The 22,949-nt window shown below is 43.7% G+C and overlaps 1 protein-coding gene across 1 annotated transcript; it reads right to left on the reverse strand.

The window, feature by feature from the left end:
- Positions 1-19,599: 19,599 nt before the first annotated feature.
- Positions 19,600-22,456, reverse strand: LOC136482765 (cytochrome P450 81Q32-like). Its single transcript, XM_066479972.1, has 2 exons — positions 21,396-22,456; positions 19,600-20,416 (listed from the first exon to the last, which is right to left on the reverse strand). The coding sequence occupies exons 1-2, from the start codon at positions 22,386-22,388 to the stop codon at positions 19,784-19,786; spliced, it is 1,626 nt and encodes a 541-aa protein (XP_066336069.1). The 5' UTR covers positions 22,389-22,456; the 3' UTR covers positions 19,600-19,783.
- Positions 22,457-22,949: the final 493 nt, after the last annotated feature.

Consider the following 22,949-nt stretch of genomic DNA (forward strand, 5'->3'; position numbering starts at 1 on the left):
AAAGGTCTACTCCCGGGCCATGGCTGCGCCCGGGGTTGGAAGGTTACCTTTAGTCCCGGTTGGATCCATCAACCCGGACTAAATGTTCTCCGTTTATAAATCGGCCGTCTCCTCCTTCCTCCCCGAGCCCGAGCTCAGCACATTTTGAAGCTCACTGCAGTAGTGTTCTTGCTTCCTCCCTCCCTCCATTGTTCCTCCATCCATTCTTCGATTCCTCCGTCGATTTCTTCGATTCCTCCGTCGATTCTTCAGTTGTAAAGGTTACCAATCTCATACTCTCATTTTTTACCATTTTCTTATGCCATTTTGTTCACTATATATATTTATGGTTCTTTATTGTGGTTTTTTTTCATTTGTAAGCAATTTAAGCTCAAAATCACTTCAAGCTTGCATATTTACATGAAAGAAGGTTAAAGTATATATAAATATAAAGTTAGAAAATAGTTAGAAAATTATAGCAAATCCTTACTAGTTGAACTTGCGGACCGTGTTCAGGTCGGCGAGGATGTTCTCTGCCGAGCGGTAACGGACGTCAAGGAGGAGCTTTGATTCTACAAGGGAGAGTGACAACGGTCGTGGAAGACCGTGTTCCCTTCCTCGTAGAATCGGAGCTCTTCCTTGACCAAGTACGGTGCCGTCCGGTGGAGAAATGCTCGCCGAGCTGATCACGTAAGCAAGGTCAACTAGTACGGATGGTTATTTATTCACATGTCCCGATATCGTCGTAGTAGTCTGTCAATCACCGTACCTAAACGTAGTATATATAAATAAAAACTTAGAAAATAGTTAGAAAATTATAGAAAATCCGTACTAGTTGAACTTGCGGACCGTGTTCAGCTCGGCAAGCATGTTCTCTGTCGAGCGGTAATGGACATCAAGGAGGAGCTTTGATTCTACGAGGGAGAGCGACAACGGTCGTGGGAGACCGTGTTCCCTTCTTCGTAGAATCGGAGCTCTTCCTTGACCAAGTACGGTGCTGTCCGGTGGAGAAATGCTCGCCGAGATGATCACGTAAGCAAGTTCAACTAGTACGGATGGTTATTTATTCACATGTCCCGATATCATCGCAGTAGTCTGTCAATCACCGTACTTTTTATTTTAACTTTTTATGAAATGAAAAACTTAGAAAATAGTTAGAAAATTATAGAAAATCCGTACTAGTTGAACTAGCGGACCGTGTTCATTTCGGCGAGCATGTTCTCTGCCGAGCGGTAACGGACGTCAAGGAGGAGCTTTGATTCTACGAGGGAGAGCGGCAACGGTCGTGGAAGACCGTGTTCCCTTCCTCGTAGAATTGGAGCTCTTCCATGGCCAAGTACGGTGCCGTCCGGTGGAGAAATGCTCGCCGAGATGATCACGTAAGCAAGGTCAACTAGTACGGATGGTTATTTATTCACACGTCCCGATATCGTCGTAGTAGTCTGTTATGTGTGTACATTCCCATTCTTCTGTTAATTTGCGGAAATATCATATGAATTACTTACCTGCCGCAGTAAAAGACGAGAACACAATGACCATTAAAAATATCATTGTTTAGAGATCTAGATTATTTTATAGTTTGTTAATTTTATTTGTTTATAAAAGGAGAAATTTATAGTGTATTAAAAAATGAGTATAGAGAGTAGATGGCAACTGCTTCCGGGTCCTCGGCCTCTCATGGGTTTCCAAAGCGACTTAGGCCGGGCCTTCCTCTCATTCCATGCGGCAAGTGTCGTGATGAGACGAAGATTGTGATGGAGTACCGAGTGAAGAAGGAGGGTCCCAACAAGGATTGTATCTTCTACAAGTGTCCGGATCGCAATGTGAGTTATTTTATCGTATTTAATGATTATGGTTAGTTTATACCTATTTTTATGATGGTTGTGATTAAAGTTCTAATTTTTTGTTTTAATTTCAGTGGGATGGCAGTGGACGATGTTCCGGCTTCTACTGGGAGAAAGAGTATGTTGAACTCGTGCAAAAATATCTTGCACAACAGACAGATACGGCGGCTAATGAGGCAGTGATCCAGCCGAAGAAGCCCAAAGATGTTGCACAATCGGGGGATCTGTCTGTTTTAGTTGAGATTGGTCGCAAAATCCTTGTGCTCCTGAAATGTATTTTAGCTTTAGTTCTTTTAGTGGTAGTTGGGATTGTCTACATTGTAGCGATGCTTTCATAAATTTGTATCTTTTGTGGTGGCACGCATGTTGTATAAATAATTAATTATGATCTAGGTTTTAATATGATATTTATGTCATGTAATGCAGATGAGCCGTCATTGGATGTATAATGTTGATCGCCGCTCCCAAGAGTTCATTGATGGCATGCATTCTTTGTTACGTGCGGCCGAGGCAAACAAACGCGACGGTTTCATGTGCTGCCCATGTGCCATATGTAAGAATACGGTGGAATATCCTTGCTCAAGGACTCTTCATTCACACTTGTTCAAGTCGGGTTTCATGCCAAACTATATTTGTTGGACAAAGCACGGAGAAACCGGTGTTGTAATGGAAGAAGGTGAAGAAGAACAATGGGACGACAATGATATTATTCCTGATGGTGCGTGCTTCAATGATACTGCAATGGGAGAAGCTGAAGAAGAGGTAGCCGTAGAAGATGAGCTAGCTGATGATCTTTGTCAGGTCATTCGTGATGCACAAAGAGAATGTGAAAGTGAAAAGGAGAAGATCAAGTTCGAGCAGATGCTAGAAGATCACAAGAAATTGTTGTACCCAACTTGTGATGCAGGGCAGAAAAAGTTGGGAACCACACTAGAATTGCTGCAATGGAAGGCAAAGAATGGTGTATCTGACAAGGGATTTGGAGAGTTACTAAAAATCCAAAAGAAGATGCTTCTGAAGTACAATGAATTGCCCGCCACTACCTACGAAGCAAAACAAGTTGTCTGTCCTATGGGGCTAGAAATAGAGAAGATACATGCATGTCCTAATGACTGCATCCTATACCGTGGCAAAGAGTACGAGAAATTGGATGCATGCCCGGTATGCCATGCGTCGCGGTATAAGATCAGGCGAGATGACCCTGGTGATGTTGAGGGCGAACGTCCGCGTAAGAAAATCCCTGCCAAGGTTATGTGGTATGCTCCTATAATACCACGCTTGAAACGTCTGTTCAGAAACAAAGAACATGCAAAATTGTTACGATGGCACAAAGAAGACCGTAAGGTAGACAATATGTTGAGACACCCTGCTGATGGGTCCCAGTGGAGAGCAATTGCCAGAGAATTCCCGAAGTTTGCAAATGACGCAAGAAACTTAAGGTTTGCTTTAAGTACAGATGGTATCAATCCTTTTGGAGAGCAGAACAGTAGTCATAGCACTTGGCCTGTTACTCTAAGTATCTACAACATTCCTCCTTGGTTATGCATGAAGCGGAAGTTCATTATGATGCCTGTGCTCATCCAAGGCCCGAAGCAACCTGGCAATGACATCGATGTGTACCTGAGACCACTTATTGACGAACTTCTCATTTTGTGGAATAAAGAAGGTGTACGTGTGTGGGATGAGTACAAACAGGAACACTTTGATCTGCGAGCATTGTTGTTCATAACAATCAATGATTGGCCTGCTCTAAGTAATCTTTCAGGACAGTCAAACAAGGGATATAATGCATGCACACACTGCTTCGGTGATATTAGAGGTGTATTCTTGAAAAAATGTCAAAAGGTCGTGTACCTTGGCCATCGTCGATTTCTTCCTGCAAATCACCCCATAAGAAAGAAAGGCAAGCATTTTAAAGGGAAGGCAGACCACCTGACCAAGCCTCACAACTGTACCGGTGAGGATGTACTCGATATGGTCAATGATGTGAAAGTCGTCTTTGGAAAAGGACATGGAAGCCAACCTATTCCGAAAGACGCTAACGGTCACGCACCCTTGTGGAAGAAAAGTCCATATTTTGGGACCTACCCTATTGGCAAGTCCTGGAGGTCCGTAGCTCAATCGACGTGATGCACCTGACGAAGAATCTTTATGTGAACCTGCTAGGCTTTATGGGTGTGTATGGAAAGCCTAAGGACACATTTGAAGCACGACAGGACCTGCGTTGTTTGAGAGAAAGAGACAACCTGCATCCAGAGAAGACAGATGATGGACGCCATTACTTACGTCCTGCTAGCTACACTCTAAGCAAAGAGGAGAAGGAAATCATGTTTGAATGCTTAAACAACATCAAGGTACCATCTGGATTCTCCTCGAATATAAAGGGTATTATAAATGTGCCAGAGAAGAAATTCTGTAACTTAAAGTCCCATGACTGTCACGTTCTCATGACGCAATTACTTCCAGTTGCATTAAGAGGAATTCTACCTCCAAATGTACGTCTAGCCACCGTGAAGCTATGTGCATTCCTCAATGCAATTTCTCATAAGGCAATTGATCCAACTGATCTAGCTAAACTACAGAATGATGTGGTTCAATGTCTCGTCAGCTTTGAGTTAGTGTTCCCTCCTTCCTTCTTTGATATTATGACACACCTCCTAGTTCACCTAGTCAAGGAGATTTTCACTCTCGGTCCTGTGTTCCTACACAACATGTTCCCCTTAGAGAGATTCATGGGAGTCCTGAAGAAATATGTTCACAACCGTGCTCGCCCAGAAGGAAGCATCGCCAAGGGCTATGGAACAGAAGAGGTCATTGAGTTTTGTGTTGACTTTATTCCCGACCTTGACTCGATTGGTGTTCCTGAATCGAGACATGAGGGGAGACTAAGCGGAAAGGGGACACTAGGGAGAAAAACATATATTGGTACGGATGATGATTATCTCAATAAAGCGCACTACACAGTTCTACAGAACTCCTCTTTGGTAGATCCGTATATTGAGACACACAAGGATCTCTTACGATCCGAGTTTCCAGGGAAGACTGAAGCTTGGATTACGCATAAGCACATGGAAACTTTCGGCGGTTGGTTGCGAAAAGAATGTCAAGGTGATGAGAGCATCCATGAGCAACTGTATTTATTGGCTATGCAACCATCATGGCATATCATCACATACAAAGGGTACGAGATAAATGGGAACATATTCTACACAGTAGCCCAAGATAAAAGGAGTACCAACCAAAACAGTGGTGTCCGCATAGATGCCACAGACCCGAATGGGAATAAGCAGACATATTATGGACGCATAGATGAAATATGGGAACTAGAATATGCACCTACTTTGAAGATCCCATTGTTCAAGTGCCAATGGGTCAAGGTGATCGGAGGCGGGGTAACAGAAGACAACGAGTATGGAATGACAACAGTAGACCTTAGTAATATTGGGTACAAAGACGAACCATTCGTCCTTGCCAAGGATGTGAATCAGGTGTTCTATGTCAATGATATGTCTACCAAACCAAAAAGAGGAAAAAACGATAATGACTCAACCAAAGAGCCAAAGCGCCACATAGTTCTTTCAGGGAAAAGAGTCATCGTGGGAATTGAGGACAAGTCGGACATGTCAGAAGAATATGAAAAGGATGACCGAATTCCGCCCTTCAAAGTGAACAAAGACCCTAGCATCTTGGTAAATGATGAGGACACTCCATGGTTACGAAGCGATCATAACCAAGGGACATACGTAAAGAAGAAGTTCACTGTTGTGCCCACTTGATGATATAGTGATTTAATATAGTGTGTGTTTGAGATATTATGTAATAATTGTGAATTTAGATGTTTATTATGTCATGTTTCAAATTAAATCAATGTTTGATTTGGTGGGATTTCTCTCTCAAAAAGGTAAATTAGGATACTGAGTGATGAAAAATTAAAATATTAACGTTAAAATGATGTGAAAACAAATTTCCTGTCCAAAACCAATAGTTTTAATAATTTTAATTAAACACTATATTTTTGCATTAACGAAATAATAAATATTAGTTACATTATGTTTTATAATTCTAACAAAAAATAAAAAAGTTAGGTTATAGATTTTTCCTATGTGCAATAAACAAAAAGAAAATTCATATTTTTAACAAAATAATTTTATGCCTTTTATTTAATTTACTATGTATTTAACAAAAACTATTGCATTTCTATTGTATTTAACAAGACTATTGCTTAAAACAGGCGGGAAATGAAACTGCAGGCCACCTTTACTCCCGGGTGGGAAGCCCACCCGGGAGTAAAGGTGGGCTGCAGTTTCGTGGCCCGCCAAAAAAACCCTTTACTCCCGGTGCGTGTTACCAACCGGGAGTAAAGGTATACCATTACTCCCGGTTGGTAACACGCACCGGGAGTAAAGGTACCTTTACTCCCGGTTGGTAATACTCACCGGGAGTAAAGGGTTTTTACTCCCGGTTGGTGGCTGGCACCGGGAGTAATTCTCTCTGATATATAACCTCCAGCGCCTGGCGCAGATCGATCCGCTCGTCTTCTTCCTCGTCGAACACCGCCGCCCTCTTCTTCCTCGCGCCGCGTCCGTTCGCCTTCCGTGACACCGGCGCCGCCCTCTTCTTCCTCGTGCGGCTTCCACCGCGCCGTTCCCGTGGCCCTCCACCGCGCCCTCCTCCGCGCCCGAGGCCCTCCACTGCGCGTTGCCCCACCGCGCCCGAGGCCCTCCACACTGCCGAGCTCGATCGAGGTGATATATTCGTCGATCTCTTTGTACATTCGTCCGAGCCCTCCACTGCCGAGTTATAGATCACGTCAAAAACTACAACTTTGGTGTAAGCCATGTCAACGCTCGAGGTCGATTGAAAATTCCAAATTTTGAATCACAAAATCTAGGAACTAAAAATGGATATTTGGAACTCTAAATGATTTTAAATAAAAAAAACATATCTTAACGCAAGTTTTGAATATTTGGATATTATATGGATAAATTAGCAAGTTTAATTAGAGTGTCAAAAACTGCATTTTATGGTACAAAAATACATTTTAAGATCACTGGGACCTGAACTCATGACAAGTTTAATTAAGGACCACCAATGAAATTACTTTAGAAATTAATTAGATCGATGTAAATCCATGGCTTGTATAATAAACACGCTATATATTATTTGTAAATCCTGGTCAAATAGGAACTCAATTTTGATACCCAGTTTGTAAACTAAGCGTTTTTTAGTTTATCAAAAATATCACATGTGATGATGTTAGCAGTTTTGGTTGGACTTGCATGCATGGCTACAGTCAAATGAAGGAAAACTTCAACGTTTCTTCATTTGTGAACTTTGAATATACAGATATAATATATTAATGTTGCTAAAGTAATATGAGCATTACATATTTTTTTCCGGGAAGACTATCTTCAAACTTCATATCATAGCATCAGAGATCGCCTGTAGAAGAAGAAAATAAATTCTTATCATTTCGGAAATAGTAATGGTTATATGAGCAATAAGACACATATACTTACATTTGATAATGACTTATACTTATATTATTAACATAGAATTTTGTCATATGATGAATGACTACATGGTTCACATGGTACATAGGATCACAACATCACACACCGACACCGCCCCAGCCCGCCTCACGTCATCGTCGTCAGCACACCGGCCACCGCGCCGACACGTATATATACGTCATTTGTATTCATATGCATTTCGTCCATGCGTTTCTATGTATACGGTGGAGCACCGCCGCCCTCGTTCACCCATGTGTACAGACATATATACGGCGGAGTGGAGCACCGCCACTCTTGTCACACCACCCTTTCTCGTGGCCTAGTTGATCAACATTCGTATTATCGTTATCGTTAATGCTAAACAATCACACCAGGGCGAACCGCGCTATTGATGTCACCGACGTGGTTCGCCCTAGTCACCGATGCAATTTGCCCTCGGCCGTTTATGTATAGCCCTAATTCGCCCTAGTACCGATGTAGTTCGTCCTAGTGTGGCGAATTGCGTCCGTGACCGAGGGGCAAGATTTAATAATGCATATTGTTCGTAGATTTTACGCATGTAATAAGCAAAGATTTGACGTACTATATATTGGTTTTGTTTTTTGAAGCTAGATGGCCGACCCGAGAAATATGGATGAGGAGGAGTTGATGATGAATTTGATCAACACTGGCACTCAAGTTGCCGGCGATGATGGTGCTAAAAATAACGTGCAAGAGGATGTAGATGACGGGAGTCAGTACTTAGCTCTTGAACAAAATGAGCAACAATATATTGGTCAAGTATATTTTTTTTATTATTAGCTATATATATTATCATATGTCTTATGTGTGCTCATGACATTAAAAATAATGTTTATGTTTTGTAGCCCTCTGGATCGACATCAACAACTACAACGAAGAGTAAAAATGTTCGAGGTCCCAAAAAGCCATTGGAGGGTCGCTTCATCATCTCAGAGTTCAATGTGGATACAGGAGAACCGGGGGGCCGAATAAAATAAAATTTGTGCACCACTGTGGTTACCTTGTACGGGACCGGCTCCCGATTAGTACCCGTGAATGGAAGAAGAAGACCAATGCTCCTCATATCAGTTTTGTCTCTGATCGTGACAAGGCGTTAATTTGGAATGATGTCTTGGTACATTTCACGCTCCAAACAGATGGTTATGATGATATAATAGATGGTGATGAATTGAAGGAGCGAGTTAGGGATTGGGCAATGAAGAAGATGGCCACCCAGTTTCAGACTTGGAAGAAACACCTATACACGACGTATGTCAAGAAGAACATAGCACCAGATTTTACTGTCCCAGGCCCGATCTCAAAGCAGAGGCCCTATTGGGATGAGTTTGTACAGTACAAGACTTCGGAAGAGGGTGTGAGTCGGGTGATAAAGAACCAACGTAATGCCCAACAGAAGACATACCACCATACCTTGGGATCAGGTGGCTACCCGACTGCCATTAAGAAGTGGAACAAAATGGAAGCAGACCTTCTTGCCAAGGGTATCAGACCAGAATCACTCGAGTGGGGAGAACGTGCAAAGAATTGGTTTTTCGGTCATGGGGGAACACTAGACCAGGAGACAGGGAAGTGCGTTTATGATGCAAGACTGCAAGAAGCAGCAGAAAGATTGTTTTATGCTCAGAGAGCTACTGCTAGTGGTGTGTTCAGGCCCAACAGAGAGAAGGATGAGCTGACATACGCCATCGGGACTATTGAACATGGTGGCCAAACTAGAGGCAAAGGAAGTGTCTCATGGGAGCATGGATTCCCTCAGGACAGACCTTCCTATAGAAGTCGCCAGAGAAAGAAGGAAGAAGAGGCACAGCGGCTCCAGAGGTTGGAGGAAGCGGTGCGTGAAGCATAGGAGCGGGAAAAAAACCTTGAAGCGAGAATGCAGGAGGAAATCAGAAGGCAAGTGCAAATAGCAGTGAGTGCAAGCAAGCAGGCATCAGAGCCAGGAATCAACATTAGCCAATCTGTTCAGTTGAAAAGCAGCTGCGCTTCCACGGAGATACCAAATCAAGGGGACACAGGACTGCGCTTCCCTGTGGATGACGTCACTAAACCTTATACAACGTGTGAGCTACACATTCCGAAGGAGAATTCCACAATCAAGGTGGCTATCGGTCTTGTTAATCCTATCGACCGAACCAAGACACCAAGGATTCATGGGAATATAATCCAAGAAGGATATGCTACCATCTCGGTAGATAAAGCTGAAAAAGGTTTTAGTGATTTGCCTCTTGACATTCCTGGAGGTGATGGCGAGAAGACTCTAGGAGAAGCGGAGAAGACATTCATTCTATGGCGCAAGCGCTACATCATCATTCCAGGGATGTCGGCTCCACCTCCTCCTGAACTACCTCACCATAGGTACGTGCGGATGAAAACACTACATCATTAATTTGTATTGGCTTAAATAATTAATAATCTGCTCATAATAATATGTCATTCCTTTTTTTGTAGCAGATCCTCCCCTAACCTAAATCCAATTGTTCAATCGCCAGATCATCATAGTGCTCTGTACGATGACATTGTGTTGGAAGACGAGGCTGCATCCACACCATCTCCAAGGAGGTCTCCAACGTCGCAGCTGCCACCTCCAAGGAGGTCTCCAACGCCGCTGCCAACACCTCCAAGGAGGTCTCCAACGCCTCCCCCGCCCCCGCCTACCAAGAAGCCTAGCAAGAGGCCAGCCCCTCAAACGAAGAACTAGTCCCCGCCTGCAAAGAAAGCCACCGTGAAACCAAGGGCTATTCCCAAAATAATATCTGAAGAGAAGGAAGAAAGAACTGATGCATATAAAAAAGACATGTCTAGATTCTATGACAAACTTAAAATGAATCAAGAAGCAAGGAGAAACCCAGAGAAACCGTACTTCTTTGTAGCTCCAGATATTCTAAGAAAAAAGGTGACTTCTTAGCAGCAACAACAACGGGAATCTCGTAAGCCGTCCAAATCAACGTTATCAGACTATGACCGCACTCTCACCAAGTCAATTGAGGCGGCACAGAAAAAGAAGCGGGCAGGGAAAGGAGTTGCCCAACTCGGACAACAAGCGCACCAATCAATCCCCCTGCTAGTTGTTGGTAATGAATATGGTTCGAATTTAGGATTAATGCATCAGGCAAACATACCTCCGGATGTCGATTTGGATCACCTTGGTGAATTTCTTGATGAGACTGGTCTCGACCTTTACCAGATGTTTGGTGATGGAAACATTGAGAGTGTGGCGGAGGTTGATATTTGGAAGAAAAAATTTGTACTAGGCCAGAGTCTATACAACCCTCAAGCCTTATCTGATCTGGGGACGCAAATGTACCTGCTAAACAAGTGGTACATGCAGGCGTCTACCAGTGGAGACTTCTGCGTTGGTGTCAGAATTAGAGATGAACATTGGTTCCGTGGCGATGATGTTATGTATGTTGACTTTGCAGAATTTCATCAACTATGCCACCTGACCTCTCTGGACAAAGTTATCATTAGCTGCTATTGCCTGTAAGTAATAATTCTTTCGATCTATTATTAAACTCATCATATGTGTGTATATGCATATAAATTATCCTAACAAGTACTATATATATGCTGATTTACAATGACAGAGCTCAGAAAGGAAGGCTGCAATGAAATTGGTTTTGTTGATCCCCATATAGTATTCAAAGACCCAATTACTCCAAAGACTAATTGGAAGTCTGAGTCAGAGAGTAACCTCATGAACTTCTTAGTGAACCAACGCCACAAGAAGGATATACTCTTTCCCTATAACTTCAAGTGAGTGTTAATCATGTCGATCATAGCCTTAATGGCTCATATGTTGATTCTAGTTAATTAATGAGTGTTATGCGTTATATCCTATAAACACATGCAGCAATCACTGGATATTGATGGACATCGATCTGGTGAAAAGTCACTTGATAATCTATGACTCGATGAGAAAACCATAACAAGACTACCAAGATATGATAGATATTATCCAGATGTAATTTCGGGATCTCTAGCAACTATATATACACACAAACATGATGATTAACTATATCTGATGACGTGGCAAATTTTTTATTGGATAGTGTTTGGAAAACCTTTATTGAGAAGCAACACATGGAAAAATACAAAGCGCCACTGAATGTAATCCCTTTGAAAGTAAGTCCCCTGAATCGCATCATCTTTATTAATTAAACATATAGCTTTCACCGGATCACCAGATTGGATGACAAATCTTTTTCTCGTAAAGTGGTGTTTGAGGCAGGAACAGGGGAACAACTACTGTGGTTACTATGTTTGCAAGTTTATCAAGGTGCTCTCCCAAAGAACTCCTACAGAGAGACTCAAAGTACGTTAAAAATACACTATATATTCATTTAATTATTATTATTGATTGTGTTACTATGTCTTTATATATATATATGTACACATATTAATTTATTTTCCTTTAATTCAAACCTGTAGACTCGATGGTTGGAGGAAAAGGTCATACGGCAAGACCAAATCAAAGCAATTCAAGAGTCTATAGCCGGATTTTTTAATGAGCAGGTCATCGATTCCAAGGGCGAGTTCTACTTCGACCCAACACTGCCATTGAAGCCAAGCTAGAGGATGAGAGAAAACTTGTTATGTCACAACAAATATAATGCAATCTTTTGTAATATATGCACATGAAATAATATAATGTAAAATACACATATGCATGCATGCATGCATATATATATATATATATATATATATATATATATATATATATATATATATATATATATATATATATATATATATATATATATATATATATATTTCTATGCTTGAATTGTGTAATTTAATACGTTCATTGTGCTTGAACCGAAACATACTATATGTGCGTATAAATGTATAATTAGCAGCGTACAATACGACTTCGAAAACCTATTTTGAAAAGAAAACAAAAAAATGAAAAGAAAAGAAAAAATAAAAAAACCTTTAGTCCTGGTTCGTATTACCAACCGGGACTAAAGGTGCCGGCCATCGTGGCATGTCAGGAGGCACCTTTAGTCCCGGTTGGTGTTACCCACCAGGACTAAAGGTCCTCCTTTAGTCCCAGTTCCTGACCCGGGACTAAAGGACCCCCCTTTAGTCCCGGATGCTTGCTCCCGGGTGGGGAACCGGGGCTAGAGGGGGTTCCCCACCGGGAGTAAAGCTCGATTCTCTACCAGTGTATGACATCCAATAAATCGGAAGGAGTAGTAGTGGAAAACGTACAAAAGTGAGATGAGGATGAGTCAGTGAATCACTAGACTCCGCACGGCTGATGGAAAAGGAATTAGAAAGAGGTGATGGGATAGGGATGGAGGCGACGCCGGCGTGATAGCAGCCGGTGGTGCACCGCACACGGCAAGGAGTAGAGTGGTCCAGTTGAAGCTGCTTGCTGCCCAGGTTTGTCAGAGGTCGAATTACGTGTCCTAATCTCGCAGGGTCCACAATGCATCCACTGCGTCCTCATCAGATTATTTGTCTTAATTCAATCATTAATTATCTTCATCAGGTTAGAAAATATCAATGGCTGCAAGTTGCAGCCTATTAGCCACTCCACAGGTGGTTCGTGACTTGTATCAGTGGCAAGTCGTTTCCTTGCATGGACCATCCAGTCCAGAAGAAAACGGTAGCCATCACGTTGCGTAGCTAAAGCCTACTCATCCTCTAGAAGCGAACTAGTCGGATGGATTCCAACCTCATTTCATGGAATCAAATCGGGGTAGCACGTGTTACCACATTTTGATTCAAAGTTTGACCAAGTGTATCAACATTGACCACATAAAAAAAGTAACGGTAAATTCCATTTTTCAACCTTTAATTTGCACGCTAGTCTGATTTTTCCTTGAACTTCAAGATCGGATAACGAACACCCTCTCTGTTGAAACTAGACAAAAAAAAAATTTGACGAAACTGGAAAACTAGACAAATTTTGACCTTTGATTGATGCTCAAGCTGGTTTGATCTGGAAAATACATAATTAAATTATTCTAGATCAGGAAAATATGAAACTAGTACCAGTTTTTCTTCTGAAAACGTTATCTATATCTACTTGTTTCTGCTTTAAATTTATTTGATCATCTTTTTAAAATAAATAATGTGGTGCCACTAGGAGGCTGAACAATGTACTTTCCCCCATAAAATATTATTGTTTGTATACAAACATGGTCAAACTTAAAGATAGTTTCGCTTAACAACAATCTGAGGAGTAAAGAGCCACAGAAGATAAATAATACGTAATTTATCATTTCTAGTAACCACTAATTGCTACTATTCACGACATCATGTTGAGGCAGACAGCATGCTCTTCACAAACTCACGAGGCCTGCAGACAGCAGCCAACGGTGTCGCCATGGGCATGGACAGCCCACCACCTTCTGTCATGTCAATCGTTCTGCCTTCCCCAACATCCCACTCGAAGCACTGCACAAGCGCCGCCACCGTGGAGCTAACAAGGCGCATCGCCATGGCCTCAGCGGGGCACCGCCTCCGGCCCAGCCCGAACGGCAGCATGGGAATGGCGGTCGCCGCCGTCACCTTGCCACCATCGTCCAAGAACTGCTCCGGCCTGAACTCGTCTGGCGCGTTCTAGGCCGCGGGGTCCCGCTGGACCGCCCAGGCGTTCACGAGGATCATGGTGCCCCGCCGGACGTGGAACCCGCCGACGGTGCAGTCCTCCATGAGTCGGTACTCCATCACAATCTTCTGCTTACACTTGCCGCAGATAAAGAGAGGGAGTTCTGGCCTCAGTCGTTTCGCAACCGAACGAGAGGCCGAGGATCCGGTACCAGTTGTCATCTACTTTCTATACTTATTTTTGCAAACTAGTGTAAATTTCATATTTTCTAAAATAATATATTTAAACAAAACTAAAATTATTTATTTATCTAACTAAACCATAAAATATGTACTATATATAATAGCAAAATACCAAACTATCAAGTGATTTTACTATTGTAAATCATCATGTGATTTTGAGCTAAAAATGACATAGAAATCACATAGCTCAAAAACATGTTTCAATAAATAACCATCCGTACTAGTTGACCATGCTTACGTGATCATCTCGGCGAGCATTTCTCCACCGGACGGCACCGTACTTGGCCAAGGAAGAGCTCCGATTCTACGAGGAAGGGAACACGGTCGTCCACGACCGTTGCCGCTCTCCCTCGTAGAATCAAAGCTCCTCCTTGACGTCCGTTACCGCTCGGCAGAGAACATGCTCGCCGAGATGAACACGGTCCGCAAGTTCAACTAGTACGGATTTTCTATAATTTTCTAACTATTTTCTAAGTTTTTCATTTCATGGAAAATTTAATTCTAAAAAATAAAAGGCATCATTTCATGGCACGTGCTCCAGCAAGGACGAGCGAGGCGTGATTTTGATGAACTAATTTAACTTTTGTTTATCCAAACATATATGCAAATCATCATGTGATTTTGAGCTAAAAATGACATAAAATCATAATAAAGTCCAACATATAAAGTTACACATGCATCTACATCGCAAAATGAGACAAGCTACTGATAAAACATAAGAGGATTAAGTTTGTTACCTCCAAAATCGAAGAGCAACACCAATGGAGGGGGATAGAGCAAGAACAACAGCAAACTGAAGAACAGAGGCAGTGAGTTTGAACGGAATGACTCGGGCTCGGGGAGGAAGAAATGAGCTGGTCTATAGGCCGGGATAATTAGTCCCGGTTAGGGGTCCAAACCGGGACTAAAGATTAATCTTTATTTCCGGGGCATCACCTAAACCGGGACTAAAAGCTTTAGTCCCGGCTGGTATTACCAACCGGGACTAAAGGTTTACCTTTAGTCCCGGTTGGTAATACCAGCCGGGACTAAAGATCCCTGTCCCGCGGACAACCGTTGGGCAGGAACCTTTAGTCCCGGGGGCAAAAAATGCCGAGGCTAATGCCAAATTGGGACATCGTTCTAAAGTCTGTTCTCTAGTAGTGGCTGGCTAGCCAGTGATTGGTTGATAAGCCTGCTGGGCTCCTCTACGTCGCTCATACGAAAAAGAAGTGTGATGCTTAATAATATTTTTTACTTAAATAATCCTCTGAATCAATGGCAATGTGTCTATAATTTTTCTAAGACTTTGTATAATTTTATCCTTTCTCAAGCATGACTCATCTCTATTTAGTAATAGTAAGATAAGGTATTTAAAAAACTATTTTTACAAGATATTTAAACTAAATATGTATTGTAGACACACAAAGGTTGAAACAAAAGTGTCCGGAGCTCACCCTAACTCCATCTAAAGGGTGCGCGCAAGCGTACCCGATGGGTATAGCCCTCGAGCCCCCGAGCGGTCCATGGGATTGGTTGGGGGGTCCATTGGTCGACTTCCTCTTTCCCCGGGACTTAACATACCCCTATATTCGACTCTCGTCACCGCCCCTCTCTTGGTGACAGCGTCTTCCACTCCTACACAAACAACAACTGATGATTCACTAAATCCCATCATCACTGCCGGTTTACCCACCGACAGTGATAGTCAAACCCAATCATTTTCTATTCATCCCTACATTACTATTGGCCTATTTCAGACCTAGCTATGGTTGAACCAACTGTTTGGCATTAATGATCGAGGTGACCACAATTGGATAATATATATCTACCCGTGCTGGTAGGTAATTTGTACTATAAAGGAACACTCAAAACAAAGCTTGCTACACCCCATGTTGATTCTGTTTTCCCTTTTTCTAGCAGAACTGTGATCTTCTAAAAACCATTGGAAATCTCAAAAATACCATGAGAGAAGATAGAGTCAGGGTTTTATTTTAGATCAAATATAAAGTATGTGCGAAATGGTCTTGTACATGTTGAATTCGAGCAGGGCTTGAATTCAACTCATCATTTAATTTATTGAAAAAATTATTTAAGAAACTTTTGTTTACCATGGATGGGAGGCGCGACCGCCCAGGGCGATGCTAACATCGCCGGTGCAAGCGGGCGCGAGAGCCTTGGCACAGTTGCGCGAGCGTTAGGCACAGCTATGTGGGAGGGAGGAGTGGGCACGAGCTGGAGGGCGACGGCCATGGGGCTGCAGCAGAGGCGCAGATGCGGGCAGCCGTCAGCGCAGGGGCGCTCGCGGGCGAGGCTCTATGTCATGCTAGATTTAATTTATAAAATAATTTTGTCCACCTCTAATAATTGTGCATTAGTGCTAATCAATCTTGAAAAAAAATTATTGCAAAAAACGAAAGCGGGACATAACATAATCGATCACCATTACAAAGTGGGAAAGAGGCTGGGCTGGGCCGTGGAAAGGAGCGGGCGGGGCTGGAAGTGAAAAGGAGGGGTGGAGTGGGAGTTGGGCCTGCGGTGGAGGCCAATTTGCCTTGTTACAAGGGGAAAAGAATTTTTCTTTTTTTCTTATAGGGATAAAGGAGGGGCTTTACGAAGGGGTTAAACTCCAAAAGTTCAAATAAAAGCAAAACTTCTAACTCCGACCAAAAGTTCAAATAAAAGCCAAACAACTTCAAGCACTAATGTGTCAAAAATAAAATGATGTGCACCAAATTAATTTAGAAATATGCCTTTGAAGGGGATGAGGGAAAGTTAGGGTTTTAGTTTTAGTAAGAGAGAGTACAAATGGTAGGAGGTGATTGCATGTTGAATTGGAGTGTGGCGCGAATTCAACAAAATTTTAGTATGTTCGAAAAATGATTTTGTTCGAAGAATTCTCATCATGGCGATGACTTGGACAATAGTGTGATTAGAGGTTTTATTGCCTTTTGGTTGTTTTGATGTGTATATACGAAATGTTGCCACAGAGTTAGCATGAGCAATATACTAGTTTGTTTAAATCCTATGACTCTTATAAAAAATTAATGCATTAATTTGTAATTAAATGTTCAACAATCGCTGGCCAGTAAAGATGATATATACAACAACAATAAAGACCTTAATTAGTTAAAAATTATCATAAAGATTTAGGGTACACATATATGTAAATCATATAAAAAATAAAGGCTTTAGAATAAAATTCCAAATATGATGACAAAGACCATTTTCCGACTAAGCTGATGTTAGTTGGCATCGAAGTCTACAAACACATTATAACATAACCACCTCACAAAACATTGTTCTAGCACCAGAGTCGGGTCTCAAAGGTGCAAGAGGACGCTGTGATGGATGCGAGCCGTGATGAGCCTATGCCTCTGGAGATGGGTGAATGATGACCATGTGAACTTGGAGTGTCCCAAAAACCAACTAGGAAGCCCATGCAACAAAGAGGGTGTCCGAGCATCGTGCCCAGCGTCCCCAAGCTTCGGCATGGCTCCAACTTCACAAACATTCTTCAAGTACTTCTCATCTGCACCATCTTGACTATGCATAATGGAATGTGTATGTGGAGGGGCTTTCTCGATCCCACAGAGAGAACCCGGCCATATGCATATGGATGAGTTATATCTTGCATATGGATGAGCCAGGGGGGGGGGGATCCATCTGTGGCCTTGGAAGCGTCCAGAAACCACTTTAATAAATAGAAGGAATGGTGGTAAGTGGCAGCAGCGGTGGAAAATCAAAAGGGTGGTAGGTGGCCGGTCGATCCAATGGACGGGAAGAATACTGGTGGGTCAAACAAAAACCAATAGTGATATGAAAATTGTTTCTGGTTGGTGTTGGTTTGACCCAATAGGGATATATCACTGCCAGATTCAATCAGCAGCTGACAGTGATATGGTAGTTATCACTGGCGTATCGTAGCTTGAACAGGTGGTTTTTTTTAGTGGGTCTAGAAAATTGACGGGAAGCTAATCACCTGGCAGCGAGCCACCTATCGCTGCCAGCTAAAACCACCACCAGGCAGTGATTAGCAGTCATTGCCGGCTTCAGCACAACCGACAATGATGTTTTGGTAGTGATTGCGTGTCCGGTGTATTGGCTATGTCCTCTTAACATTTCTTTGTCCGATCCAACAAAAATTAAGGAATCGTGTGTTATTATCAGGCAACTATTAAATTGTTGTTGATTAAGCCGTATCAAGATTACTTGGCACTCCATGATACCACCCACCTATAAGACAACACCATTATACTTGCCCTTAAGAAAATACATAGCGCAGAACAGGCAACTCTAAGAACAAATTTCTTGAAATTACCATATTTCTATACAATGTCCATAAACCGAGAAAATGGAGAGGAATGAAAAATATGAAAAAATGGAAGAAAATAAGTAACAGGAAAGAAATAATTCGGTCAGGATTATATATGTCGAAAAAATACTCCCACCGTATTTTTTTACACGTCGTATTAGCTTTGTCATTTGTTAAAATTTCTATCCTTTGATTATCAAATGCAAACAAAAACATTGTATAGACTAGCGATAAAGCTAATATGACATCCAATAAATCGGAAGGAGTAGTAGTGGAAAACGTACAAAAGTGAGATGAGGATGAGTCAGTGAATCACTAGACTCCGCACGGCTGATGGGAAAGGAATTAGAAAGAGGTGATGGGATAGGGATGGAGGCGACGCCGGCGTGATAGCAGCCGGTGGTGCACCGCACACGGCAAGGAGTAGAGTGGTCCAGTTGAAGCTGCTTGCTGCCCAGGTTTGTCAGAGGTCGAATTACGTGTCCTAATCTCGCAGGGTCCACAATGCATCCACTGCGTCCTCATCAGATTATTTGTCTTAATTCAATAATTAATTATCTTCATCAGGTTAGAAAATATCAATGGCTGCAAGTTGCAGCCTATTAGCCACTCCACAGGTGGTTCGTGACTTGTATCAGTGGCAAGTCGTTTCCTTGCATGGACCATCCAGTCCAGAAGAAAACGGTAGCCATCACGTTGCGTAGCTAAAGCCTACTCATCCTCTAGAAGCGAACTAGTCGGATGGATTCCAACCTCATTTCATGGAATCAAATCGGGGTAGCACGTGTTACCACATTTTAATTCAAAGTTTGACCAAGTGTATCAACATTGACCACATAAAAAAAGTAATGGTAAATTCCATTTTTCAACCTTTAATTTGCACGCTAGTCTGATTTTTCCTTGAACTTCAAGATCGGATAACGAACACCCTCTCGAAACTAGACAAAAAAAAATTGACGAAACTGGAAAACTAGACAAATTTTGACCTTTGATTGATGTTGAAGCTGGTTTGATCTCGAAAATACATAATTAAATTATTCTAGATCAGGAAAATATGAAACTAGTACCAGTTTTTCTTCTGAAAACGTTATCTATATCTACTTGTTTCTGCTTTAAATTTATTTGATCATCTTTTTAAAATAAATAATGAGGTGCCACTAGGAGGCTGAACAATGTACTTTCCCCCATAAAATATTATTGTTTGTATACAAACATGGTCAAACTTAAAGATAGTTTGGCTTAACAACAATCTGAGGAGTAAAGAGCCACAGAAGATAAATAATACGTAATTTATCATTTCTAGTAACCACTAATTGCTACTATTCACGACATCATGTTGAGGCAGACAGCATGCTCTTCACAAACTCACGAGGCCTGCAGACAGCAGCCAACGGTGTCGCCATGGGCATGGACAGCCCACCACCTTCTGTCATGTCAATCGTTCTGCCTTCCCCAACATCCCACTCGAAGCACTGCACAAGCGCCGCCACCGTGGAGCTAACAAGGCGCATCGCCATGGCCTCAGCGGGGCACCGCCTCCGGCCCAGCCCGAACGGCAGCATGGGAATGGCGGTCGCCGCCGTCACCTTGCCACCATCGACCAAGAACCGCTCCGGCCTGAACTCGTCTGGCGCGTCCCAGGCAGCGGGGTCCCGCTGGATCGCCCAGGCGTTCACGAGGATCATGGTGCCCCGCCGGACGTGGAACCCGCCGACGGTGCAGTCCTCCATGGCCTCGTGCGCCGGGATGATGGGACCCACGGGGCGCAGACGGAGGGTTTCCTTGACGACGCACTGTAGGTACGTGAGGCTGGCGATGTCCGATTCCTCCACCAGCCGAGCTGTTCCGACGTGCGTGTCGATCTCCGCCCTCACCTTGTTGATGGCTTCAGGATGCAGCAGCAGCTGTGCCATCGCCCATTCGATTGTCAGCATAGATGTCCCAGTCCCTCCTTGGAGTATTGCCTACATATGTACCGTACCATCATTGGGATTTATTTTAGTATATAATAGAAATATTTCTAACTTCACATGTGTTCAATCAAAATTCCTTATGTACATTATTTATTGAAGGCAATCCATACTGTTTAGGTTTTTTTGGTAAAGACACATGCAAGAAATTGCCGGACATGTATTAATAAAGAAGAAGCAACGTACAACGCAAAGCACTAACCCCCCTTCCACCCATCATCCACAAAGGAAGCAACAACGCGATACCAGCACAACAACACAAAGCCCGCGAAGCCACCAAAAGCAGCAGTGGACAAATAACCCTTCTTGACGGAACAAACAAGGAAACAACTTGGGGTGCGTGGGTGGTGGGCGGCCTATTGTCATTGTGGACCGAGAGATCAAGGTTTTTCAACAGAAACCATAGGAGGCTGGAGGCCTCTTGTGTCAATGCCTCCGACGAGGAGCATGGCGCCAAAGGCCTCATCACTGCTAGCAGTGCCACGAAGCCGGGGAACGTTTCTCACCCCAAAGTCCTACATCAAAACTCAAGCACCCAAGAATGCCTAGTGGTATGCGGACCGTAGTCTCAAGCTGATACTCTCAAGGTGTATTTTCAACGGCTATGTGTTGCAACACTGGTTATCCAACGGTTTAGTTTAATTCAAGATTCGTGCAAGTTAAAAGTTGCACATCCACAAATAAAAATGGCCAGCTGTGAACACGTGTCAAATGCTGAGAGCATCTTCAGAGATGATGGATGGCTACAAATAAGTGGAGTTGCAACACATAGTTGCTAGATTGATTTTTTGTTGGACAATTTCGTTGGACAATTTTTTAATACTACTAGAAGTTTTATTTGGTGATGTGAGTATTTGACCATAATTAGTACTATCAAAATTATAACTATAAAGTAAAAACCAAAGAAACAAAAGGTGTGAAGCGAGTTAGTTCTGCAAGATGCATGGTTAACTGAAGAGAAGAGACTACTGACCATGACGATGCCTTTGATGACAGTATCGGTGTAGTAGCTGGGATCTGTTTCTTGCAGAGACAGGAGCTCATCAAGGGCAACTTTGTTCCCGGTATCGGTGTCTCGGACACCACCAGCGTCACGCTTTCGACAGTGATCCTCGATGAGGCCGACGAGCAACGCATCGCGCCTCGCCTGCAGCCTCGAAAGCGCCGCGTCCACGCCGCGTAGCCGGTCGACCCACCGCAAAGCAGGGTACAGGTCCCCGACGCTGGGCGCCGCGTTGAGCCGGACGCTCTCCTCAACGATCTCCTGCCACCGGCGAGCGTCGCTACCGTGCAGGGACGCGCCGATGAGCGCGCGCAGCATCACGTTGATGACGAACTCGAAAAGTCTTGGCCGCAGGGTGACCATCACCGACGTAGCAGCAGCCGTGGTGCCGGCAGCATCAGCAGCATCGCGAATCAGGGTGTGGACGAGGGCGGCGACCTCTGCGCAGCGGTCGGCGGCGCGCGTGTTGAGGCGGGAGGCCGAGAGGAGCTCGGCGCTGAAGAACCTGCGTAGCGTTCGCCAGTGGTCGCCGTAGGAAGCCCACAGGATATCGGTGCACCCGTAGCCCAGGACGTCGCCGGCCAGCAGCCGCGGGCGGCCCGCCAGGGCGGCGTCGCGCTCGGTAAAGCACTCGACGGCCGCGGCGTGCGCGGACACCAGCAGCGCGCGCCGCGCGCCAAGGTGCAGAGACAGGACCGGCGCAGCGGCTGCGGCCGTGCTGGCCCCGCCGGGACCGTGCGCGACGGCGAGCGAGGCCAGGGAGCGGTGCAGTGGGTAGCCGAGCAGGTGGAGGTGGCCGAGCAGAGGGAGCGACGGCGGGCTCGGAGCTCCACGTGGGACGTTTCGTCTGGAGTGGATGGCGGTGAGGACGGCGAGCGAGGAGACGGTGACGACGACCACCACGACGGCAAGAAGGAGCAGGCGAGCGTCGGCACTGCCTGTGGCGCCTGCTGCTGCGTCCATGGTTCCTGTAGTACTGTGGATACGACACGATATATTGGATGCAGTCACAGTGTGACACAGTGATTCATTCAGTTACAGTTCTATATAGCCTCGGCCTGCATCGGTGGCAGGGCACGGGCATATGCGACACCGACACCACACAGTGCATGCGATATTTGTGTATGTCCTCATCGATCGGATGTATTATTTTTAATTAATAGATGTCTTTCTAAACATAATTAATTAATTTTCTTAATTAATAGCGGCCGTAAATAAATTTCAAGGGAGCCTCCAAGCACCGTAACAAAGCTCTTATTTTTGATTTAATTTTAAGCATTTGTTAGGCGGCTTAGCCACTCGATCACTCCCCTGGTTCTATTCGTGGCAGGTCGTTTCTTTGCATCGACCGTCGTCCAGAAGAAAGCAAGATTATATTGAGCAAAGCATACAGTGAGTTGGTCCGACTTCTAGACTATTTTTATTCACCGGCCGGCCGGCTGCAGCTCGCTAGTCAAGGCACCATATATATATATATATATATATATATAGCTACATACAAAATAACTTATTCTGTAGCCACTT

Source organism: Miscanthus floridulus, chromosome 9, assembly GCF_019320115.1.
Source record: "Miscanthus floridulus cultivar M001 chromosome 9, ASM1932011v1, whole genome shotgun sequence".
In the NCBI taxonomy this organism is placed as follows: Eukaryota; Viridiplantae; Streptophyta; class Magnoliopsida; order Poales; family Poaceae; genus Miscanthus; species Miscanthus floridulus.